This window comes from Erpetoichthys calabaricus, chromosome 17 (genome assembly GCF_900747795.2).
Source record: "Erpetoichthys calabaricus chromosome 17, fErpCal1.3, whole genome shotgun sequence".
NCBI classification, from domain to species: domain Eukaryota; kingdom Metazoa; phylum Chordata; class Cladistia; order Polypteriformes; family Polypteridae; genus Erpetoichthys; species Erpetoichthys calabaricus.
The window spans coordinates 4,616,299-4,634,088 of NC_041410.2; the positions used below are offsets into that span (position 1 = coordinate 4,616,299).

At 42.0% G+C, this 17,790-nt stretch overlaps 1 protein-coding gene across 1 annotated transcript; it reads left to right on the top strand.

Annotated features, from left to right (window-relative positions):
* Positions 1 to 11,620, top strand: LOC114667562 (uncharacterized). Its single transcript, XM_051920663.1, has 3 exons — positions 1 to 325; positions 5,074 to 5,179; positions 7,881 to 11,620. Exons 2-3 carry the CDS (start codon positions 5,080 to 5,082, stop codon positions 11,417 to 11,419), a joined length of 3,639 nt encoding a protein of 1,212 aa, XP_051776623.1. The 5' UTR covers positions 1 to 325; positions 5,074 to 5,079; the 3' UTR covers positions 11,420 to 11,620.
* Positions 11,621 to 17,790: the final 6,170 nt, after the last annotated feature.

The window sequence follows — 17,790 nt, forward strand, 5'->3', positions numbered from 1 at the left end:
AAAGCTTGTCGTTCACATTCTAGGACACTTTTTATTCACAGAATGCATTTGTTTATTAATGTAATTACTTACGTTCTATTAACGTTCTTACGTTTTCTATACACATCAAGCCGCAGCTTCGTGGCTCAGAGCGCACGCACATGACAGCTAAAGCCGAGGAAACGAAAGTTAAGCGAGGAAAGCGAAAGTGCGCGCTGAGCGCCCCCGGCCGCCGCGTCTCTCCAGTCAGTTTGTGGCGCTCGCCATCGCGTTAACCTACAGAGCAGCTTTCTGTTATTATTGTGCGATCCCTGAACAGGATATCCTGATCTAATTTTCCTGAACTGTAAGTATGTTTGAATGCAGATACATTTCATGGAATTTAAGTAAATACGCGTTTTGAATTTTAATGGTCTCATTGTAGTACTTATTATAGCGACTAATACGAGTGAGAGACACCGTTTGTAACTAGAATGGGCCTGCAATCTCATGCCGTTTTTATAGTGAAAACCCGTAAGGTTCAAGTAGTTGGTACCCTCCAGCTGGCTGCTGTTTGGGCTTAACGCGGTAAAGCTCTGAAATACTGTAAATTGAAAATAAATAATTTCTGTTTGTTGTGTTCTTGGTTACACCGCTAGATGGGGATAGAGCGCGTTATGCCGGGCATACACTGTGCGATTTTTAGAAATCGTGTTCAAATGACCGCACAATCGAGTCGCCAGTCGTTTATATGCCCTGACTGAACGAGCACGTTTGGACAGATTGACACGCCACGACCTGGGGGGGATCAGACTATACGAATACATGGCCCCCCACTGACAGTTTTAACAATTTACATTATTTTGCAATAAAACTTTACTCAAAAAAGTAACATAGTTGCATTGCTTGTTATGTTCTGAAAGTAAAAAGAAATGAAAAAAGTGAAACTGGAAACGCGGGTGTTTGAGTCCATCTGTTTTAGAGAGCACCGGAGGTACATGTAATCTGTTTCATTAACTCTTGTGTTTATTTCAGGTTCTTTCGTGGTATTTTAAGAGAACGTTTCCTAAGACGCACCTGTCATTGAATATTTCGTTGTATGTCTGTTGCTTATATGAGCGTTAGCTTTTTAAAACCAAAAACGTGAAAATGGGTCTGACAACAGCAATACCCAAAGTACAAAATAGTGAGATCGAGGCGCAATGAATTTTTATAGCGACAGCAGACAATTGCCTGTCATTCTGTCACATTCTGGCATTGCAAATCCCTCTCAAACTGCACGTGAAACAACGGCCGATGAAGCTGAATTTCAGGCCGACTTTTAGAAAATCAGTCGGTGACTGCGGGTCGGTCTTAAAATTGTTCCGAAATCGCACGTGTATGCCCGGAATTGGGTCAAATAATAGAGAAAGGAACGTAGCGATATACGTGAGTTTATCAACAAGCACAGCGACAAAAAGGGCGGAGTCACCTGAGGGGCGCCATTTATGAAAGGTAAGGGGCGCGCCGCTCCAGATACCCCAATAACATCCAAGTACAGAGCCGTAGGTCACTGTAGGGTTTGACTGCAATAAGATTAGGGTAATTTAGGGTTAGGGGTCAGTACTGTTAGGGTAAGGGGTTTGTGTGGTTAATGTGTAGTAATAGATGTGAGGTTCTGTAACGTCACTTCTGCTGTAAAACTGCTGCTCATTATATTTAGTGGCTTCTGCCAATAAACTGCAATTTAAAACATTTTCAAACTTTAGCGAAATATTGCTCCGTGGTTCAGCTGTTGGATGTATCTCAGACATTGAGGGGGACCAACCACCAGCTGTCAAACTATGATAATAATGAGTGGCCACCGTTAATGAAAGTAAAAGTGGGTGCACTCTGTACACCAAGGGGCATACACTCCTTCAAGTTCATGATATTTGCACAAAGGGATGCCATCTCTGCCATCGAAGTGGCGTGTACTTTGGACTCTGAGGTGGGTCTTCACCTCCCAACAGGGCATTATTCATACAGTTGGACATTTTGATTTTTTTTTTTAAATTTAAAAGTCTGTTCCCCATTTTTAGAGCCCAAATAGGCCAAAGCCTGCTGGTAAAGTTTGGGTCTGGTTGCCTGGGTAAGGCCTATTTTGGGAGGCAGATTCAGCGAGTTCCTGGTCTGGTTTGTTTATTTTAAAGCCTTAATACACTTTTTGCTGTATTCACGATAAAAATGGTGGCATCCACAAAAAAAAAGATAAGATGTTATTTGTATTGACAATTTTAATGGTTGTTTTCTGGAAAAAATAAATGTGATACATGGATTCTCCATTTTCAGAAACTTATAAAAGGATATGAAATGAATGATAAATGAATCCATAAAAGATGTGGAAAAATAGAACCATAACCGTACATTGGAACCTTCTAGAAAGTGACTCGTGAACAGAAATGCTCGTATTCCGGAACAAATTTTCCCATAAGAAATAATGCAGATTTCATTAATCCGTCTCACAACCCAGAACTGTTGATAAACATACGTTGTATATAGTGGGTCAATTAATGCATTTTTATTTATTTATCTCTCTCTCTAAATATACTGTCTCTCTATTATAAAAAAAAATCCTTTCAGAGGGAGACTAGGGAGACGAGACGTGATCTTCTCGGAAGACAATTTGAAGTCCCATGAGAGACGCATTAACTCGCACCCAGCTCTTAAAACAACGACAAGCGACAAGCAAAACACGCAGCTCGCCAGTGGCAGAAAGCCAGAAGATGATCCGACCGCTTCTCCTTAGTGTGCGTTCAGCCACCCAAACCCCCCCTCTCCCCGTTCACAACGCGAGTGGCAGAGACATGAGGTGGCAAGAGGACAGCTGCTGTACAGGCTTTGAAATGATCGATGGGCAGCGAGACAAGCAGAACACGCGGCTCGCCAGCAGCAGAAAGACAACAGATGATCCGACGGCATCTCCTTAGCGTGCGTTCAGCCGCACCCAAAGCAACGCGAACAGCGTTATACATCCTGCGAGAAAGAGATGTAACCACGCCTGGGACTGAAAATGAAAGACAAGTATTGTTTTTACAAAAGTTTTAAAGGAAAAATGAAAATAATGCATATGTAACAATTCCCATGAAAATAACAATCTCTTTAAATTGTGCAGTATATCTGGTAAATCAAACCTGGGGGTGGGCGAGCAAAGCGAGCAGGGGGCTGAGCCCCCAAGTGTATATATATATATACATATATATATATATATATATATATATATATATATATATATATATATATATATATATAAAAAAACATCCAACCTCTGTCTGTCTGTATGTCTGTCTGCTTTTCACGAGAGAACTACTTAACGGATTTAGATCGGGTTTTTTTTTCTAGAATTTGCTTGAACATTCCAGTTGATTTCATGACTTCTCTCATTGCGCTCTCATAGTTCGCTTGCGGTATGGAAGTTAATTGCGCGAACCTGAGAGACACGCAGTGGGCCGAGGGGAGGGGAGGGAGGCGGGGCCTCAGTTTAGCTAGCGAATGAGAGAACTACTTAACGGATTTAGATCGGGTTTTTTTTTCTAGAATTTGCTTGAACATTCCAGTTAATTTCATGACTTCTCTCATTGCGCTCTCATAGTTCGCTTGCGGTATGGAAGTTAATTGCGCGAACCTGAGAGACACGCAGTGGGCCGAGGGGAGGGGAGGGAGGCGGGGCCTCCGTTTAGCTAGCGAATGAGAGAACTACTTAACGGATTTAGATCGGGTTTTTTTCTAGAATTTGCTTGAACATTCCGGTTGACTTTGTGACTTGTCTTTTTGTACCAAGTATCACAGTTCGCTTGCAGGAGTGATATATTCACGCTAATCCGAGACAGTGGCTGGGGGCCGAGGGGAGAGGGATGCATGACATCAGGAGTGGGGAGCCGGGCGGGACCCTCCTCGCTGTCTTGTTTCACTAGTATGTGGGCGGAGCCACAGGGGACTGCTAGTTGTGTATATATAAAGATAATAAAGTTACATATAAGGTAAGGTTCAGGGGTACAACTTTATCTGAGCTCGCAGCTTCGCCATGCTTTATGCCACTGTGAATGCCACTATCTTTTTTTAAACTTCTCAAACCATCCGCTGCTCGCTTCTGAATCACTCGTTCCAGCAGTTGTCTTAATGAGATCAGCATGCAACTCCCTTGCGTTTTCACATCTGATCGCCTCAGATATGCTGTCACCCACTAACTGTTTCTGGTTTATCCACACTAGCAACAGCTTTTCAATATCATCGGTTGCTTTGGTTCTTTGTTTCATTAACACTTTAACACCTTTTGCCACATCAGCACTCTTGAATCTCTCTTTCTCTTTAAGAATGGTACATACTGTCGACGTTGCTTTGCTGTATTGCCCTGCCAGATCAGCCACACGAACACCATCTTCATGTTTTTTAATGATCTCTTTTTTCAGTTCTATGGTTATGTTCACTAATTTCTTCATGGATGCATCCTTTAATGCTTTCTTTGGCCTCTTTTGTAACTCAACAGTAAAATACACCAAAAACTGCTAACGTGTTCGCAATAAAATAACTCGCATATTAATTTGGCGAAGGATGGGCTCAGACCGACTCGAGATTCCTTTGTCTAACTGACGCTGCGCAAACCATGCATGCTTGATTGTGTTCGAAAACGCTTGGGTTCCGAGTAACTACTCGTGTATGGAGACAGATTTCATGACGGAAAAATGCTTGTATACCGGATTACTCAGAAAGAGAGGAGCTGATGAACAGAGGTCTCACTGTACCCCAGTTTTCCATCTGAAAAATCTTAGAATTTGCGTTTTCTAAGTCAGGTTGTATAACATTGGGGACAAAACGAGGACCAGCCCTGGATGAGGTTCCAATCCATGAAAGAGCAAACCATAATGGTAACCTAACACCGCATCTTTGTGACGTGAAGGAAAACCAAAATACTTCGAAAAAAGTTCATACATCAGACAAAAAGGGAGATGAAGGCTGCTGGGAATTTGGTGAATCTGTGTGCACCACCAGCTGTAAAAAGATGTCTGAGATTTGTGTTTAATGTCTGTATTTACCATGGAAGCCGTCATTTTCGTGTTGTTATATCGTTTCAAGCTTCTGTTTTCTATTACTTAACAGGCCCAGATGTCTCAGAAAAAGGTGAAATGCTTGGAGCTACCCGCCCTGAGTCGGCCGTTCAAACTTGGGGGCCTATATGACTCGTGTTCTGATGCAATCATCCAAGGTAAGCCATCTGAGTGAGCGTCAGGTGTTTCTATATGTTACGTCTACACCTGATTGCAAGAAGAGAGAAAATCAAAAAAACAAGTTAGAAAATGTCAACATGGCAGTGGCGTAATTCGAGTTTGTGCCGCTCGGGGCGGGTCGGTGCTTCAATTTAGGTTTAGGTTTAGGTTTATTTGTCATATATAGGTTAACACAGGGTTCAACATACAATGAAATGTGTATGACGAGAAAAACAAGTCACTCAGCCTAGATCCAATAAAGCTAAAAAAATAATTTAAAAAGATTACAAGTTAAAAATAGACAAGCCATATAAAATAAAATGTGTACATTTTAAAAGAAGTTATTGAGCAATATGAGTTGAATGAGCAGCAAGTACAAATGACAGTTATTGCACAGATAATGTTTTATAAGTACAGCTGCATATTCCATAAAGTGCAGATGCATGTTCCAGTCAGTATTCAGAGTGTGTGCAGGTACAGTTTGTGTGTGAGTAGTGCAATGTACTGTAGATGTAATGTAGGTGTAATGTAAGTGTATGTAAGTGTTCAGGTGTTGTTGTTGAGGAGTCGAATGGCCTGGTGGTAGAAACTGTTCTTAAGTCTTGTAGTCCGAGTAGCCAGACTCCTGTATCGTCTGCCAGACGGTAACAAGGAGAACAGCTGGTGTGATGGATGGCTGTGGTCCTTTATGATGCTGTTTGTCTTTCTCAAGCACCGGTGGAGGTAAATGTCTTCAATGGCAGGGAGACTCTTGCCCGTGATGTGCTCTGCTGCCTTCACCACTCTCTGTAGTGATTTCCGGCTGCTGGCAGAGCAGCTCCCATACCAGACGGTAATGCAGCCCATCAGCAGACTCTCGACCACACTCCTGTAAAAGTTTGAGGTGATGTTGGCATTCATGCCAAACTTCCTCAGCCTCCTCAGGAAGTAGAGCCGCTGGCGAGCTTTCTTGACCACAGTGTCTATGTGAAGGGTCCATGAGAGATCCTTGGTGATGTTTACTCCGAGGAACTTGAAGCTGTTAACCCTTTCAACTTCTACACCGCTGATGTAGATGGCCTGGTGTTCTCTGCCTTGTTGTTTCCGATAGTCTACGATCATCTCCTTGGTTTTGCTGACGTTAAGAGACAAGTTGTTATCCAGGCACCAATTACTCAATGCCAGCACCTCCTCTCTGTAGGCCGTCTCATCATTGTCAGTGATAAGGCCTATGATGGTTGTGTCGTCTGCAAACTTTATGATGGTGTTTGTGCCGTGTTTTGCAACACAGTCGTGGGTAAACAAGGAATACAAGAGGGGGCTAAGCACACAGCCCTGTGGCGCTCCTGTGTTTATTAATTTTTTATTAATTAATTATTATTAATTTGCCACCCTCCAACATATCTGAATATCCATCCATCCATTATCCAACTCGCTAGGGGTTTGCTGGAGCCAATCCCAGCCAACAAAGGGCGCAAGGCAGGAAACAAACCCCAGACAGGGCACACACACACACATACTAAGCACACACTAAGGACAATTTAAGATCGCCAATGCACCTAACCTGCATGTCTTTGGACTGTAGGAGGAAACCCACGCAGACACGAGGAGAACATGCAAACTCCACGCAGGGAGGACCCGGGAAGCGAACCACAGGTCTCCTTACTGCGAGGCAGAAGCGCTACCACTGCGCCACCATGCCATGCCAATATGTTAACCTATTTAAATACAAAATTAAAATGACTTGTAGAGAAAAATTAAGATAAATTTTGCATAGATTTATTCATATATAGAGAAACAAAAATAATTTTTCATATATAATCATTTATAAGCAACAGCTAGACAAGAATATAATATTGACGCACTGATAAGCCATGTTCTAATTATTAGTTTAATATAATTACGCTGTGAATACCAGAACTAGCGTACTGTACAAGTGATAGCTGGGGAGGTTTTCTACGCAGAGCAAGAACGCATTCGGACTGATAACGAAACGAAATTATAAATTGTAAATTAGTTGTTTATCGTCCTATAAGTTTTTATTGGCATAATGTTTGTTTATTTTTGTTATTGCCTCATAAATTTTTTAACTGCTGTGTCTGATGCCGTCATAGAAGGACAGTCTGAAAATCATTTTTGAAGCATTTGTGGATTAAAATTAGAGGATTTTACTATTTTCATTCATGAGTGATATTTTGCAGAACCCAGCTGCTTACACACGAACTGTACTGAGCCTTTTGGCCAATAATGCCGCCCCCAAAAATGTGCGGCCCAGGGCAGACCACTCCCTCCGCCTGCCCACCCCTAGCTACGCCACTGCCAGATGGCTGCTCTGAAATGTGATGTTTCATTTTGATTATTGTATTCAGTTATCCTATTTTAAAAATGAAATATACAGTGGATATAGAAAGTATTCAGACCCCTTCACTTTCTGAACATTTTACTGTGTTGTAGATTTCATTTTCAATGGATACATTTGCCATTTTTGCCCACCAATGCCCACCACTGCCCTCTAGTGTTTTGGTTAATGATTCTCTCCTCTCACTCTGTCTCTTTTTCTTTCTGTATATAAAGTGTACGCCATCCCAATAGCCCAGTTTTGCTCTAATGTTTCTAGGGGGAGGTTGTACTGTTTGATGCAGGTGTACACTTTTATGTTACAGTAATTAAATCAAAGATTCTAAAGCTCTGTCATGGTATGCACTGTCCATTTTCTTTCAGATATCACACTTTGGCCCCCTGAAGCCCTGGAGAAAGCTGTTAATGTTAAGCCACAACGCACCCGCAAAAGCAGTTTGAGTCCTTCAGACTCCATCAAGAAAAAAGATGCAGCCCTTCGTCTTCCCGCGTCTCTCCAAGCCAGTGTTCTGAGTGAGTTGATTGATCTCCAAGGTTCTGCCAGATACTGGAAATATAGAAATGCGTTTAGGAAAGGCGTGCAGGTGACTTTGCATTACCAGGCCTCAACGAGATATGAAGAGTTAGTGATGGAGCAGCTGAAACCAAACAAAGGCTCCTGTGTAGATGTCACAAAAGAGGGCTCTGCCACGCATGTCGTCATGGGGTTGATGTATGGAGTGCAGGTTTTCCTGGTTTTTCATCTTGACGTTCTTCAGTCTGAGGAGAAAGAAGACCTCCAAGATAAGTTAACAAAGTTGGTCAAAAATAATCTCATGAGCACAGTAAATCAAGGCCTGAAGTGTAATGTCCATGAAACGGTAATTGTTGAGAGAGTCAGATGCAGGGCCTTCACTGATTTGAGGCTTCCCAAAGAGACCTTGACGTTCATGGAGGCCTACGATTTGTATCACTCCCTGAAAAACATACCTCCTGAAAATGATCAGAAAGTAGCGCCTATCAAAGTGTGGCTGCAACCCCTGACAATGGTGGACCCCAAAGCTCCAAAAGCTGGTCGAGAGCTTCGTGAAGGTTTAGTCGAGTCCTTGCAGGGAGTTTTTAACCACCTGGAGGAGTGTGAGGCAAGAAGCACTGACATGATGACAGATGACGTTGTGCACACATTTCCACTACTTAAGAAGAAGTTCCAACATTTCAGAAAGTTGTGCCAGGAGTACAAATTGTGCTTGCAGAGGAGCTTGTCAAGGTTGGTTCCACTCGCCCGCAGAAGTGAAAAGGAAGAAAACGTTCTTCAACAAATTCTGGCTGCCAGGGAGCGGTCTCCGTTAAGTAAAAACTCATTAGATGCCTGGATAAATGACAAGACGAAGGAGATGACCACCATTCAGTCGTACCTGAAACACTTCAATGGTCTGCGGATCATGTCCTCAGAAAAACAGCTGGAAGAGGAGGTTTTAAACCCAGACGCAGAGTATTTGCTGTGCTTTGTGTTCACTTCACTGGATCAGGAAGAACCGTATCTGTCGGAGCTGGAGAAGTACTGTGCTCGGCAAACAGACGAAACAATGGCAGATCAACAGTCAGAGCCCTATGATTACACAAATCAAGTGGGCCAGCAGTGGTTTCAGGCAAGCTCAGGTGGCAAAAAGGCCCGGAAGTGCGCTCGATTCTTTGCGGAGTTTGTCGAGGCAAACAAAAACTCTAAAATGACAAAATTTGCGATCGCTTCAGTCCCAAACAAGGACCATCCTGGGGTAACGGTCTACTTCTATGAGGAAGGTGTGCTGCAAAGCACAGACTATGAGCCTCCAACAAAGCCTGGGCCAGTCCAGATTACCCATAAGGCCAGTGATGGGGTGACCCTTCAGATGCAAGCTCCCAAAAAAGGGTGTGCTAACATCCTCAACTACAGAGTCCATTACAGAGCCTTGCCACAAGAAACGTGGAACACCGCTGAAACCAAAGGGAAGGAGGAACATCTTTGTGTTGGCGGCCTACTTCCTGATCAACGTTATGAGTTCAAGTCCTCGGCAGTGTGCCTACCTGGAGTCAGTCAAGCAAGTGAAACAAGTGACATTGTGATACCGAAAACAGGCAACAATGAGAAGTTATCATTAACTGCACATCCCTCACCACATGAGGAACTCTCTGCCGATGAATATGATGCAGAAAATGAACATTCTCAGTCCGAAGAATGTGATGAATCCAAAATGTTGGGTTATGAGAGTTCTGAAACCCTTGATTCTTCCATTGAGGACAGCTGTAAAAATGAAACTAAACTGGCCAATGATGAGACCATATGTAATCATGTCACCAGTGAGCTCGCCTTGCAAATCTGTAATCACATGAGTCGCCCCATGACATTCCAAAATTCTTCAAAGAAGCCACAGTTATTTGAGCTCTCTCTAGAAGAGAGGAACTTGAATGCAAGTGGACATCTTAGAAAAGCCTCCTTCGGAGAACGAGGGTCGAAACCCAACAAGAACATTTTAGTCGTTGGGGCATCAGGGGCAGGCAAAACCATGCTCATTAATGCCATGATCAACTACATACTGGGAGTCGAGTGGGCGGATGACTTCCGATTTATTCTGAAAGAAGAAGAACTGAAGAGATCCCAAACAGAAAGCCAGACTTCGGAAGTGACTGCCTACACGATTCATCATATGGAGGGCTTTCAAATTCCGTTCTCCCTCACTATCATTGACACGCCAGGTTTCGGAAGCACTAAAGGAATCAAAGAAGATGAAAACATCTCCAGGCTGATCCGGGATCTTTTTACCCAGCATCCTATCTTCCATCACATCGACACAATTTGTTTCGTGACGCCAGCCTCCGTAGCTCGTGTGACCCACACCCAGCAGTATATCTTTGACGCCATCACTTCTGTCTTCGGGAAAGACGTTGCTCAGAATGTGGTTATCCTGACCACTTTCTCGGACGCGCAGAAGCCCCCAGTCCTAGAGGCCATCAGGAACTCCAAGGTGCCCTATGCCAAAGATGGAGATGGAACCCCAGTCTTTTTTAAATTCAACAGTTCCTCCTTGTATGCCAGTAGCTCAAAATCAAGCGGCGGAAGGAACAAAGAGCAAGACGGCTTCAGTTTTGAAAAAATTTTCTGGCAGATGGGGTCACACAGCCTCAAGAATTTTTTTCTTTTCTTAAGCCAAACGAAAGCAAGAAGCCTGGCTTTAGTTAACAATGCGCTTAAAGAAAGGAAACAGCTGGAGGTCACCACAGAAGGATGGAGGACTATGATCAATTCTTGCCTGTGTGCTCTCGATGAATTACGTGCAACAAGACTTGCTTTGGAACAGCATCAGAATAAAACGGAAGAAGGCGAAAATTTTGAGTATGAAGTCGAAACTACGAAATCTGTCAGAGAACCGCTTCCAAGTGGCCATCACGTCAAAAATTGCATGAACTGCCAGTTCAAGTGCGGATCTCCATTTTCTACTGATCGAGATGAGGAAAACGGCCGATTCCCCATACATGACAGCAAAGGCAACTGCAACATCTGTCCCAACAAATGTACCTGGAAAATTCATTTTGACCAAAAATACAAATGGACCTACGAAGTTACAAAAGAGAAGAAAGAGTATCGGGAAGTCAAGGAGAGATTTGAACGAGAGTACGGCGAGGTGATGACAGCAGACCAGATCCTTGCGTGTCTACAGACGGAAATCATCGTTTATCAAGGAGCCGCGATCACGTTGATACAAAACCTGCACAGGGATCTTCAGAAAATTAATAAAATGGGAGCAAAAAGGCAAATCCAAACTGTCGCCGAGTATATCAACTTGATGATTGAATCGGAACAATTTGAAGGCAAGCCGGGCTATGAGGGCCGCATTCAGTCGCTGCGGGAAATCCAAAAGCAAGACGGACAAGCTATGGCCCAATAGGTACAAAGAATGGAGTAAATAAGGGAAAAGGTTTTATACTTATATCATTTTTTTTTTAAATGTTGAAACAATTAAATACTTAACTGATTAATTGATTATCAAAATGATTTAATTGGTAACAAACTTAGAATTTTATTAACTCAAAGTCTGCACTTATTGAGTTTGGAAAACTTTCAGCAAATAAATTGAATGAAATGTTGACTTACCTGTGATTCTTTAACTATAAAACACTTGAACCTCCAGTCCTCGAATAAAGGTGGGTCAGGTGCACTTATGAAGCACAGCACCCCAGGTCACCCCACAGAGGGTGCCACCCCCTTTTCATACCCTAACGGTGTGTATACAAGACCACATTAAGACCCCAAAAGACCCCTGGGTGGCTTGGCTCCTTAACAGAGAGCTGATCACACTTTTACCAATGTAGCGCCCACATCAGGTCGTTTAGTGCAGCATGGTATTTCTCACTTTTCAGACTTATTCACTCATGGATACTCGATCATTTCATTTTATCGAGAAGTCCCCCTTGGTCATTTCAATTTGCAGATACACCATTATTTCATCAAAAGGGGGTCAGGGTGCTCATTGGTGAAAAAGTCATCCAGGATGTCCTGATGGGAGATCCACCGCATGTGTATGACTGTCCTTTGCACTCTGAGTGTATGACGTGCATTTGCAATGAAAACGATCAGTCAGTCAGTGCAGTATGTTTACGGTCAGCAGATGTCACCACTGTTCTTTTCCTGTTTGCCACGTCACGCGCTGACACTGCTTTTCTATACATGTCAGCAATGTCATGTAGCCATGTAATCATTTGTCACGATAAGGACCCAAAGCCCAATCATGTGGTGGAGGTAGCCCCCACCTCCAATTTTTTGGTTGCCTTTGCCTTATGTTTGCAATGAAAATGATCAGTTGGCTTGTGCAATGTGTTTCACTGTCAGTAGATGTTGCAGCGGTTCTGTGGCTGTCAGCAATGCTCCATGCCCAAAAACTGCCAGTCTTGGTGTGTGGCCACACCACCACTTGTTGTGAGAAGGACCTGAAGAACAATTATGTGGGCAAGGTAGTCCATAGCACATCATTATCTCTCTTTTAACACCAAGATCAAGATTTAAGGCCCAGCAGTTCACAAGTTTTTGCATGACAGAGAGACAGCCCTTAGAATTATGTAGATATACTGTATAGAAGAAGCCCCATCCACCAGCTAGGAGCTACAAATGAAAAGAATCTAGACTGAGACTTGATACACACAAAGTTGGCACCACCATACGCTGTTCACTAGCAGACCTGAGTGGTTGGGAAGGAGCAGAGGACCTCACAAGTTCCTTCATATATAGTGGAGCCAAACCACTGACTCCTCTGTAGGCAAGCATCAAGGATTTGAACCTAATATGTGCCACTACAAGTACCCAGTGATGTGATTTAAAGAGAGAAGTGACATGCGCCCACCACAGCTGGGTGAACACCAGATGTGCTGCTGCATTCTGAATCACCCACAGAAGCTTCCTGCCAGCAGAGAGTCACAGTAGTCCAGACATGACACATGACCAAACCCTGGACCTGGAGTGTTAGATACGGGATGATCTTAAGGATATTGTATGGAATGAATCTGCAAAACCAAGAGACCTCAGCAACATGGTCCCTGAACGACAGCTGGTCATTGATCACCACCTTAAGGTTCTGCTGTGGTAGAAATCAAATATATTAATTAAAGAAAGAAACTTCACCTCTACTAGAACGAGTCTGTTAAAACGTCTTTGAGTCAGAAACCAGGCAGGAGAAAAACTGTTCATTGCGTGCTTTATTACTCTTGCAGAACCCATGCGGAAGAAGGAGCATCCATCACAGCCGTCTGTTACAGCATGATCAGAATGGTCACAGAATTAAAGGCAGACACTCATACTTACTGATAACTGGCTTTACAGAACAATGCTGATTAACACATTCATGTCGTACTCTGTTCTGCGGTGGGCTGGCGCCCTGCCCGGGGGTTTGTTTCCTGCCTTGCACCCTATGTTGGCTGGGATTGGCTCCAGCAGACCCCCATGACCCTGTAGTTGGGATATAGCGGGTTGGATAATGGATGGATGGATGTCGTACTCTGTTTGGTTAACAGATATGACCAGACAGACACAACCAGCCTAAAATCAAAGTCTTTCTACATTATATCATTGTTCTTCAATATCTCTGAACGCAACTCTTATTCTGTTATGAAAACTTTATATGTGCCAATTAGCAAGTCTTACTTGGTGAGTGAAAGAACATTACATCAGCCAGTTTCTTGAGCCATCCCTCTGGAACATTCTGCTTGTGTACAATCATTTCAGCAGTCTCTTCGTGATATTTCTGAAACAAATGCTTATCTATTTTACTGTACACTACAAATTACTGTTACCTCTGAATTATTCTCTCACAGTACTGACTTGGCAGGTGTTGACCAAAGTGAGCCGAGCTCAACAAAGATGGGGTGTTAGATGGACAAGCTGGGATAACAAGAAGGTCTATCTTTGACAAAATGAGGTGGATGTGGAGTTCCCTCTTCCAGGTTTGAAATATCAATGAGACATGCAGAGATTTCCAGCTGGTCATTCTAACCTAAAATCATAAAGTGAGTTATACACTGAGACATAAAAGAAAATATGTTGTGGACCACCAGGGGGTGTACAGCTCCCCAAACCCGGACACAACAGACACAGAGTCCAGTTTTAGCACACAGCACACATTTATTTAAGCGGGGAAGTGCTTCCCCCCCACAAGTAGCACAGTACCAAGCACTAAATGTACTAATCAGCACGGTCCTTCTTTCTTCTTCTCTTTTCACTTCCACTCCTCCTTGCAAGCTTTGTCCACCTCCTCCCGACTCTGGCTCCTTTTATAGCGCACCCACAAGTGCTCCAGGTGTTCCCTGACCTTCTTCCGGCAGCACTTCTGGGTGTGGAGGAGATGCTGCCTCAAAAGGCTCCATTGACTCTGCAGCACCCACCTAGTGGTGCCCACAGAACCCAACATGGCTGCTCGAGACTCCAACTCCCAGCATGTCTTGTGAGAATCCATGATGCAGCAGCAACCCAGAGGGGGATGCCCTCTAGCGTCACAGGGGAGATAACCGTGTTCTCTCCCTCGGTCCTTGCACCTGGCTGGTGTCCTGGCCGGGTAATGGCCCTGACTTTTGCTCAGTATAGGAAACCAGTGGCATAGCTTTGGGCAAGGGAGGACATCTGTCCCCAGGCGCAGCATCCAGGGGGCACCAAATTTCCCTTCCCCATTGCATTTTGACAAACAGGAGGGGGCGCAAAATCTTCAGTTTTCCCCGGCAGCTGAAAATCCCAGCTACGCCTCTGTATGAAACATCTTTGAGTAGACGTCTGTCCTTACAGTTCACAGTCAATTTCAGTTATCTGCTGCTCTCCAAGCAAACCTTCAGCAAGAAGCACTCCATTGAGGTCTTTGAGTGAAATGTCTGCAATTATAAAATGGGGCTTTATATGTCCAGCACAGGCTGGCCCACAAAGTTGGAGCAAATCTGAAAAGTCTTAAGGAGAAGGCCCTCCTTTGTTGGCTGTTGTTTTGAAATATGAGTATGAAAATATTTCATTAAATAATAAAAATGAAATGCTTTCAAAGTAGTTACAGAGTAAGCCTGAGGCCTTTGGTTAATCTATCCACCTTAATAAAAGGATAAATGTCCGTGTGTCTGTCGTTGTGACTATTCAGTTGCTATCTGTCATTCCAAAAGATTTCACATCACAAACATTTTTAGTAATAAATTACATTGTATTGTCATTCCAACAGATGGTGCATCCCTAATATTTTTAGTGAATTTGTGCTACACATTTGTGAATAAAATAAAATCCAGCCTTTAGTTATCAGACATGAAAACTCATTTTATCAAACTCAGCATTCACATCAGCTCTGGAGAACCGTTACCTTAGCATATTGTACTCCCATTATATCTACTGATGAGACTATTGAGGTCATTTTGTAATCCACTTAATCCTGAACAGGGTCATGTGGGGGGTGCTGGAGTCTATGCCAGCTAGCACAGGGCACAGGGCACCAGTCCATTGCAGGCAAACACACACACACACATCAACCACGACATGGGGAGAACATGCAAACTCCACACAGGGAGGACCCAGGACATGAACCCTGGTCTTCTTATTGCAAGGCAGTAGCGGTACCACTGTGGCAAAGTGCTGCTCTTCATATTAATTTTTAAATTATTCTGTTCAGCTGTCGCTAAATCTTTTCTATTTACTTTGCCTTTTCATTGTCCTGAATGGGTGCTTGACTTTAGTCTTTCATTTTGATCAAGTTCTGAGCTTATTGCAGGCCCACTGAGTGACCAGACCACATCAAACCTCCATTGGATTTCACTAGAAGTCAATATAAGACCCTCCACCATGGCACATTGTAAAATACCCAGGCAGGGGCTGTTTGGACAATTGGCCTCCATCAGGTAGATTCCACTCACCTGTGACTTGGGAGACTGGGGTTTTCTTTGTTGCTTTTTGGTGTTTAAGGTGAAAGCGCCTTATAAACGTGAGAGGTGGAGATGGAGAAGTTAAGGTAAATGGAGAGAGTGCTGGGAACAGGTGTAAAGACCACACCTAAGATGCACAGGCTTCTGCATAAATGAATTCACGGGCAACACAAGTCTTCACACATGTCATTTATAGTATTACTAGCAAAATACCCACACTTCGCAGCAGAGAAGTAGTGTGTTAAAGAGGTTATAAATCTATATATATATATATATATATATATATATATATATATATATATATATACTGTATATAAATCTATATATATATATATATATATAAATCTATATTATATATATATATATATATATATATATATATATATATATATATATAAATCTATATTATATATATATATATATAAATCTATATTATATATATATATATATATATATATATATATATATATATATATAAATCTATATTATATATATATATATATATATATATATATATATATATATATAAATCTATATTATATATATATATATATATATATATATATATATATATATATATATATATATATATATATATATATATCTATATATATATCTCTATATATCTATATATATCTATATATCTATATATATATATATATATATATCTATATATATCTATATATATCTATATATATAGATATATCTATATATATATATATATATATATATATATCTATATATATATATATATATATAGATATATATATATATACATATTACGATTGTTATAGTTCTCTTTGTATACCATGTTGTCAGTTCAGCATTCCGGTTGTAATATGACCAAGCCGTGCAAGCACACTCTTGAGACTGCAATCTTGCCTCAAATCAATGGCAACCTTTTGTAGGTCTATGAACTTAATTTAAACTTTAGGTTTACACGGTGCTTTGTTTCCGACGTGCTGCGTTCAGTCAGTTCACGTGAGCCGCTCTCTTGTGTGATGTTGCGATGTCCACGGCTTTATTTAATGTTAGCTAAGACCTGGCACTTCAAAGTTTCTCGCTACAGCAATTTTAACTCCATTACAAAGTGATCCAAATCTCGTTTATACCTCGTGTCTTCTCATTAAACTTGTATCTCGCGAATATGGTATTGCAAACGGCAGCGGGAGCGTTTCTATAAACTTAATTTAAACTTACGGTTTACACCGTGCTTCGCTTCTTATTGTTTCGCTGCCTTCTCAATTGTGTAATGAATGTTTTCTTCAGCGCTCTTTGGGTACGTACTGCGTTCACAGTCAGTTCACATGATTACGTGGGAGGCGTGATGACGCGATACGCAACTCCGCCTCCCACGGCCAGCGAGCTGCAGTCCATTACAGTATATGGACAAAAAAGAGGTTCCAGTTATGACCGTTACGCTTTGAATTTTGAAATGAAACCTGCCTAACTTTTGTAAGTAAGCTGTAAGGAATGAGCCTGTCAAATTTCAGCCTTCCACCTACACGGGAAGTTGGAGAATTAGTGATGAGTCAGACAGTCAGTCAGTCAGTCAGTGAGGGCTTTGCCTTTTATTAGTATATATTCAGGGTATGGAGAGTGTGGAATTCTCCCAGTTTGGTAAAGGACAAAAAAATACCTTTATCAAAACCCATTTTTTATTCAGTTTATTAATTCGAATAAACAAAAATTAATCAAAATATTCAAAATTACAAAAGGTCAACCCCAAAAGAACATAAAAATACAAAAAAATACCAAAATAAAGAAAACCACCGAAAATATGTAGAGAACTGAAACCTAAATAAATCAGAGCGCTAAATACAAATTTTAAAAAACCCATCAACTGCAAAGTAAAAGTCAAAAACCCCAAAAATGTCAATGAGTAAAT